The 8,018-nt window shown below is 39.5% G+C and overlaps 1 protein-coding gene across 1 annotated transcript in view; it reads left to right on the top strand.

Moving 5' to 3' along the window:
• The first annotated feature begins 2,211 nt into the window (after window positions 1–2,211).
• LOC143276017 (uncharacterized) overlaps window positions 2,212–8,018 on the top strand; it is a 30,636-nt gene continuing 24,829 nt past the window's right edge. The window contains exons 1-5 of the mRNA XM_076580399.1: window positions 2,212–2,287; window positions 3,509–3,584; window positions 4,649–4,863; window positions 6,898–7,099; window positions 7,699–7,866. Of these exons, the coding sequence (XP_076436514.1) occupies window positions 2,234–2,287; window positions 3,509–3,584; window positions 4,649–4,863; window positions 6,898–7,099; window positions 7,699–7,866 (715 nt within the window). The 5' untranslated portion in view covers window positions 2,212–2,233. The remainder of the gene's footprint in view (window positions 2,288–3,508; window positions 3,585–4,648; window positions 4,864–6,897; window positions 7,100–7,698; window positions 7,867–8,018) is intronic.

The raw sequence follows: 8,018 nt of genomic DNA, 5'->3' as shown, positions 1-8,018 counted from the left end.
ATTCTTCCTTACTGTCTGGTTGTTTCCCTGAAAGCTTCAAATCTGCTGTTGTACATCCACTCATCAAAAAACCATCTTTGGATCATAATTGTTTGAAAAATTATCGACCTGTCTCTAATCTGTCATTTTTATCAAAACTGCTAGAAAAGATCATATTGTCTCAGCTCTTAGCTCATCTGGAGCAGAATGGTTTACTTAATTCCCACCAGTCAGCTTATAGACGTGGTCATAGTTGCGAAACAGCCCTTCTTAGAATAGTGAATGATTTGCTTTCGGGATTTGATGAGGATAAGATATCTGTTCTCGCTCTCTTAGATTTTTCAGCAGCTTTTGACACTATCGACCACTCTATCCTCTTGAACAGACTTAAAACTTCCTTTGGTATTCGTGACACTGCACTAGCATGGATCACGTCTTACCTGTCAGATCGTACACAGAAAATGTGTGTAAATGGTACATACTCTAGAGTATCTGCCTTGAAATATGGTGTCCCACAAGGGTCCGTCCTAGGTCCTGTTCTTTTCGTGCTGTATGCGGCTGCTGTGTCGGATGTCATCAGTCATCATGCGATGTCGCATGAGAGCTTTGCTGATGACACACAACTTTATCAGTCGGCTTCCATAGCTGAATTTGATGCACTGGTGACTCAAACACAGGAGTGCACTGCTGGCCTAAAGGACTGGATGACTCTCAACAAGCTGCAATTAAATGATGATAAGACTGAATTTATGATAACCTGTCCAAAGAAGTTTCGTCAACATCCTTCCTTTCCTGACTCTGTTCTGATCAATAGCACACCTGTTTCACTTTCTCCCTCTGTTCGCAGTCTTGGTGTAATCCTGGACCAGTCTCTTTCCTTCCAACAGCACATTTCGAATATCTGTAAAGTTGCCTATTTGGAACTGCGTAGAATCAGCTCTATCCGCCACTATCTCTCAACCGATGCAACCAAGACACTTGTATGCTCTCTGGTTCTCTCAAGATTGGATTACTGCTACTCTCTTTTGGCCGGCCTTCCCAAATACCTGTTAGACAGACTCCAACGAATTCAGAATAACGCTGCCAGACTCATTTGCAGAGCTTCTAAATTTGACCATGTTTCTCCTCTCCTTCAGTCTCTCCACTGGTTGCCTGTTTCTGATCGAATAGACTATAAGCTATCCACTCTGACATTTTCTGCAGTCAACGGATCTGGCCCAAAGTATCTTTCTGAACTCATCCATATCTATACCCCGTCTCGCCAGCTCCGTTCTTCCTCTGATACTCGACTTCTCAGGATACCTCACGTCAGAAGTAAGACCTATGGACACAGATCGTTTTCTTTTCAATCGCCAAAGACGTGGAACAAGCTCCCTGATAATCTCCGTCATTCTGATTCCCTCGCATCTTTTAAATCTCGTCTCAAAACTCACCTTTTCCCTCAGCAATAAGTTCAATTGTGGCAGGTCCACAACTACATGCATGTATATGAATGTGTATTGTGTGTGCGTGTGTTTATGTAAGTTTGTGCCTGCCTATGTGTGCGTATGTGTTAGGGTAGCTGTTAGATACACATGTATGTTAAAATGTATGTATGCAGTGTGTGTGTGTGTGTGTGCGTGCGTGCGTGCGCGCGCGCGCGTGTGTGTGTGTGGTCACATTTTGGTGTGTGTATGTAACATAGATATAATGTTTTATGTTATCAAAAGCGTTTTTGTAAAGCACCTAGAGCAGATTTCTGGATAGTGTGCTATATAAGTATCCATTATTATTATTATGTGGACACACACCCGGCGACAGATAAGCCTGCCTGCCTACTCATCCGTCGGTCCGACGGACACTGAGGAGACTCCATACATAATACGCACATAATCAGGAGTGCACATGATGTGTGTATCTAACTTGATTAATTTTATTGCATTATTATGATTCATTCTATCTGACCTTGAAGTAAAGGTGATGTCAGAGCACTGAGATACATATACATCAGTCTATAATTATATATGTATGAGAGCAAGAAACAAAATAACATAACAAAAAGGCATGGGAGAGTGGGATAAGTAAAGCAAGTTGATCATACCATTGGAAGAAAAAATCAAATACTTAATGAAACATTGTCACATCCCCCACACTGTCTATTTAAAAGAATAATTAATATAATTCACTGTCAGCCCCGCCAGTGACGTTGTTACGTGAAGGCCATGTGACAGAAACAAGTCACGAGTGGTCATGTGACCAGCTACAGCAAAACAAAATGGCGCGGTCCTGGGCGACAGTGATTCTTTTCAGCTTTGTGTTTCAACAGCTGGTGAGTATCCTCATTATGAAGGCACCATATACATGCACTGTCGCATCTTGTCGTAAATTGTTGGAGAATGCAGCATTTAAACTTTTCAGCTGTTGGAGGTGGTTGTCATAGGCAATGTTGTTCATCGATATCAATGATGATCGGATCGTTTCTTTCTTTGTTGTTTTTTTTGGACTCACTTGTGTAAACAAAGTGAGTCTATGTTTTAACCCGGTGTTCGGTCGTCTGTGTGTCCGTGGTAAACTTTAACATTGACATTTTCTCTGCAAATACTTTGTCAGTTGACACCAAATTTGGCATAAAAATAGGGAAAATTCAGTTCTTTCCAGTCATCTTGTTTAAAACAATTTTGCACCTCTGGGATGGGGCACACAAAAAAAATGAAGCCTAATTATAAACAAACTGCATTTACTGTTATATTTATATTTTTTGTATTCTCTAAACTTGGCACTTTGATCTGATATTCTGACCCAACAACAAGAGCAATCATTATTATCATTTTCTGTTCAAACAGGAACTTCTTTTGCTAAGCATGGAAGTTGTATTTATTTTGCAAACGTTTTGGTGCAGATAGTAAAGAAGGGAAATTACTCTGAATTAATGCTAGGGGAGTTAATTTGCTCTAAACTGATCTTTCTCATCTTAAACATTACATTTTGAAATTATACCCAATACATAAAAAGCTTGGATTTTTTTTTAAAGTGTATCACAAGTGAGTCTTGAAGGCCTTGCCTCTCTTTTTTATCTTGTTTTCATAGGCCTCTTTAATTACGTTTTGATTACTGTGTGTGAAGGTTGGTCCCCCTGTTTCTCTATGTGTACATGAGTGAGAGAGAGAGAGAGAGAGAGAGAGAGAGAGAGTCTGTCAGTCTGTCTGTGTTTGTAAATTGTATTGCATTGTATACGTGAGCATCTGTGTATGCTGAGTATGTTGCATGTGTTTGCCACTGCTGATATATAATTCTTTCATATTTGTATGCATTGTTTGTAGAACTTAGTATTACTATATTATAACTACATGTATTGTTTGTGCAACTTTGTATGATAACATGAGCACATCTGTAATTTATATGTAACTATTAGTAATACTACAAATGAACATGTATTGTTTATGTGGCTATTATAATTAGTATTACAACAAAAGTACATGAACTGTTTATGGCGTTCTTCAAGTTCAGCATCCACTACTCTGACCACAGTGTGTCTGTTTCCTGTTTTCAGACACAAGCCATGAAACAACCAAATGATGATCCACACCAGGTCAAAAAAGTCCATCTGGTGTTTATGAACCATTTAGGTACCTTTTTTTCCCCTGGCATTGTTGTTCTGTTGTAGACCTCTGTCACAGCCTTGACATCTTTTTATATCATCTTCTTCTTCTTCTCCTTGTTGAGTTCTTCTTCTTCTGTGTGTGTGTGTGCATGCGTGCATGTGTGTGTGTGTATGTGCTTGCGCATGCATGTGAGTTTGTGTGTGTGTGTGTGTATGTGTGTGCGTGTGCGTGCGCTTGCATGTGTGCATGCAGGGGAGGGGGAGTGTAAACGGGCTGCTCAGGAGGTGGAGGGATAGGAGAGGGAGGGGCTTGCAGTGTGTGTGTATGTGTCTGTGTCTGTGTGTGTGACAGTGAGTCTGTGTGTGTGACTGTGTGTAATATCATTTTTCAAGTTCCACCTTTTCCTTCTCTCCTCTTCCTCATCCCTCCCCTCCTCCCCCACTATCCTCTTCCTCCCCTATCACAAGTACTGGTAGCAGCTAGATGTACATTATTCAGCCATCGAAACAGCTACCATTCAAATTCTAGGCAGCAGCTGTTTATTTCTTCTTCTATTTTTATGTATAAAAATTTTATATGTGATTCATTTATATCTGGTTTGAGCAGCATGTCATTGCAAGAATTCCCCTGTCAGCATTTTATGTTGTATTCATTCACTTATTATTACTTTTGTTTGTTGTTGTTACATTTTCAGACTTCCCCTGGGAGAGTGCATCAGCACTGTGCAGGGACACCTTTTTTTTCCTTTTTCTCTGTGCAAATGTATGAAATTCCTTTAGCGTCAAAAAGGATTTTTTTCAAAGAGATTTTTGCCAGTGACAACTCTTTTGTTGCTGTGATTTCTTTAATGTGTGTGAAGTGTTTGCTGTAAAGTAGTAACTGTACTCAAAACTCTGTAACACAGTACAAAAAGGAGTAATTGCACAACATTCTGTATTCTGTAAGACGACACAATCAGTAGTAATTGCACCCAATATTCTGTATGCTGTAAGACCATACAATAAGTAGTAATTGCACTTGGAATTCAGGGCATGCTGATCTCTTTTCACCAAGGCTTTTCATGCAAGGGGTCGATTGTCATGATACAGATGTCGGCTATGATGGAATCCTTCCAACAACGGGCTTTGCCCTCAACGTGATCAACCGGTATTTCACCACGTATTACCCGCGGGCTGTGGGGGTAGCGGAGCTGCTGCGGGAGATGGGGTATGCAGAGCGACTGGTGTACACCACCCACCCTTGGCTCCTCTACCTGTATCTGCACTGCTCACCTTTCACTCTTGCCACTAACATCACCTTGAAGGTAAGAAAATAGCGAGGTCTTGTTCTTCTTCATTTTGTTCTTTACATTCTTCTGTTTTTGCTCAGAACTGCTTCTCACCTCCCATAACGTAGTATGACTGCCTAGCAGGCGGGTTAAAAACGATCACACACATAAAAGCCCACTTGTGTTTGCAAATGAACATGGGAGTCACAGCCTTCAAAGAAGAAGAAGCTTCTGCTTCTACATCTTGTTTTTCTTTTTGCTTTGTTGTTGTAAATTTGCTCTTTAAGATGTCATTTTTGACTCACTTGTGTTAACAAAGTGAGTCTATGTTATAACCCGGTGTTCGGTTGTGTGTGTGTGTGTGTGTGTGTGTGTGTGTCCGTAGTAAACTTAATCATTGCCATTTTCTCTGGAAATACTTTGTCCGTCATTACCAAATTTGGCTTGAGAATAGTAGGAAAAAAAATCTTCACAGTCATACCAATAATAGTTTGTAAGTCTCCTCAATTAAGCCGTGTTTCCCATATCATTAATGGCTTATTTTGTTGAGGCCATTTCCGGGATTCGGAAAACTCCACATTACCGCATCCCAGTTGTTGTAGCATTGGCGATGTTTAGTAAGAAGACGGCATGACCTCATTTTTCTTGTTTGCAATTAAATGAAAAGAAATACAAATTCTGGACAGAACACATACAGTGACACAGACTACATCATTGACGTGTTTACTGCATATGAATCTTTTAAAGTGGATACTCAATTAACTAGAATGAACATAAAAGAGAAATTGAATTGACTGTGTTGTATTATCCTGGCGAGTGTTACTAAACTTGTATATCGAGATCCAGAGAAAATGGCTAAATGTTGCAGTGTGATCTCCTTTACTGTGGACTTTTAAAGAATTTTTAAATGCCCAAGATACACCAAAATAATTATGATTTAAACAGCGTTATCACTTCGAATACTGCAAACGATTTATTTGAACGTCATTCATGGATCTGCAATAGTGCAGTGACAAAGATAATTTCTTCCCACCCGAACATGCCAGGTTCTAATCTGTGCTCAGACCTGTTTTTTGGTTGTTGTTGTTGTTGTTTTTACCCCACTGCTTTATGATCACAAATACAGAACACATTTTAACAATTATATTTACTAAGATTTTTTTTTTTTTTAGTGTATCACAAGTGAGTCTGGAAGGCCTTGCCTCTCCTGTTATCTCTGGGCTTTATTAGCAGTTGCTGTTATGTTTCTCATGCAGTCTTATTATCAATAATGATATTATTAATATTAGCATTGTTATTATTATTATTCTCTTTCTGTCTCTGTCTATCTGTGTCTCCCTCTGTCGTACTCTCTCTCTCTATCTCTCTGAAATCCAAGATCAAGATTCGATGTGAAACAGCGGTCAAGGGAAATGATGTGAATATGTGTTGAACAAATAACCATGGCAACAGGCATATGTCTAGGTATTTTGATTCTGCTTTTCTTTTATTTGTTGTTGTTGCACTTGTTTGTTTGTTTTGGGGAAGGTTGGGGAGAGGAATGGAGAGAGTTGTTTCCAAATCTTTAAAGTGTTTTACATTAGTTAAAGTAAAGAATTCTACTGAACATGCAATGACAAGTGTGTGATAAAGAATAGTGAAGAATTCATGTTTTGTAGGATTGGGCATAAAAAATACATATATGTCTATATTTTTTTTACTTGTGTGTTTGTATATTTGTTTGCTCTCTCTCGCTCTCTCTCTCTCTCTCTCTCTCTCTCTCTCTCTCTGTGTGTGTGTGTGTGTGTGTGTGTGTGTGTGAATAGATAATGTAATGCATAGTCTTTGAATATAATTTATGCTGTGTGTGTTAAATCATTATTTATTGTTATTCCTTTTGTAAGTAATGTCATATGTGATTATGTATACACATGCCTAATGTTAAAAGCACTTTAAGCCCATTATTATTATTTAAATAAAATTTATTATTATTATTGTCATTAGCATCATTATCATTATTGTTATTATTGTCTTTGTTCGTCAGTTTGGTGGTCAATGTTTCTTTAACTGAATGTTGATGTATTGTGTCAGTGTCCGGCGAAGATTGACTCAGACGCCATGCGAGTTTCCATCGGTCATGGAGATGTGGTGTGGCACGCAGGGCCCATGAATATGCAATATGAGTTCATGCACCCTGTGCTCTTTGACCTGTCCTTGAACTTCAGTTCTTTGCTGGACGAGGAGTTTAACATCAAGAGGACCACGCCAGTCATCAGCCAGCGAGATGTGCCAGGTGTGTGTGTGTGTGTGTGTGTGTGTGTGTGTTCATGTGTGTGTGTGTGTGTGTGTATGTGTGTTCATGTGTGTGTTTGTGTATGCATGTGTGTATACATGTGTGTGTGTTCATGTGTGTGTTCATGTGTGTGTCACTGTATGTACTCAATTGATGCAAACGTTATGATAATCCCAGCTGTGTTCCTGATTATATGGTTTTCTAAAATCCTTCATGACCCAGTAGGGGTCTAAGGTTAATCAAATAATGAATCTTGAATCATGTGTGTTCAATATCATTTAATGTCTATCCACATTTAGTGATATTAGACATGAAAAAAAAAGGGGGGGGGTGGGGGTGTGAAGAAATTAAAAAAAAGGGGGGGGGGGAGGGAAAGGGATGAAAACAATTCTATTCACAACATTAACTTAACAACAATCTGACTAAGAGAATAACTTTCCAACGCTAAGACATATAGGCGTAAAAAAAAGATTTAAAAAAAGAATAATAATAAATAAAATAAAATAAATGAATAGACAACCAATAGAAAATAAAAACATTCAATGGTTATAGCAACAATCCAATTAGGCTATTTTACAAAGACGTGTGTGTGTGACAAGGCATGACGAAGGCCGTTATTCCCGTCCTGAAGAAGCACAAGATCCAGGCCATCAGTGTGGGCGTCAACGACATGACGAGCCCCCCCGCCCTCCCCCGCACACCCTTCATCTGGAAAGCCAGTCCGCACGACAGCGACCAGGATGGAGTCATCGCCTTCTGGCACCCTGGTCAGTGTTGGTTTATAGCTCTTTTTTTTCCCTTTATTTATTCCTTTATTTATTGCCCCATCGTCTGCACCGTTTCAGTGGCATTACTCCCACGCTGCTCATTCCGTTAGGCATTGCCATGCCCGGGTTCGTGTGTCGCAGTCCCAGCATCA

The sequence above is a fragment of the Babylonia areolata genome, chromosome 31 (assembly GCF_041734735.1).
Source record: "Babylonia areolata isolate BAREFJ2019XMU chromosome 31, ASM4173473v1, whole genome shotgun sequence".
Classification (NCBI taxonomy): Eukaryota; Metazoa; Mollusca; class Gastropoda; order Neogastropoda; family Buccinidae; genus Babylonia; species Babylonia areolata.
This window is presented reverse-complemented; position numbering and strand designations above follow the sequence as displayed.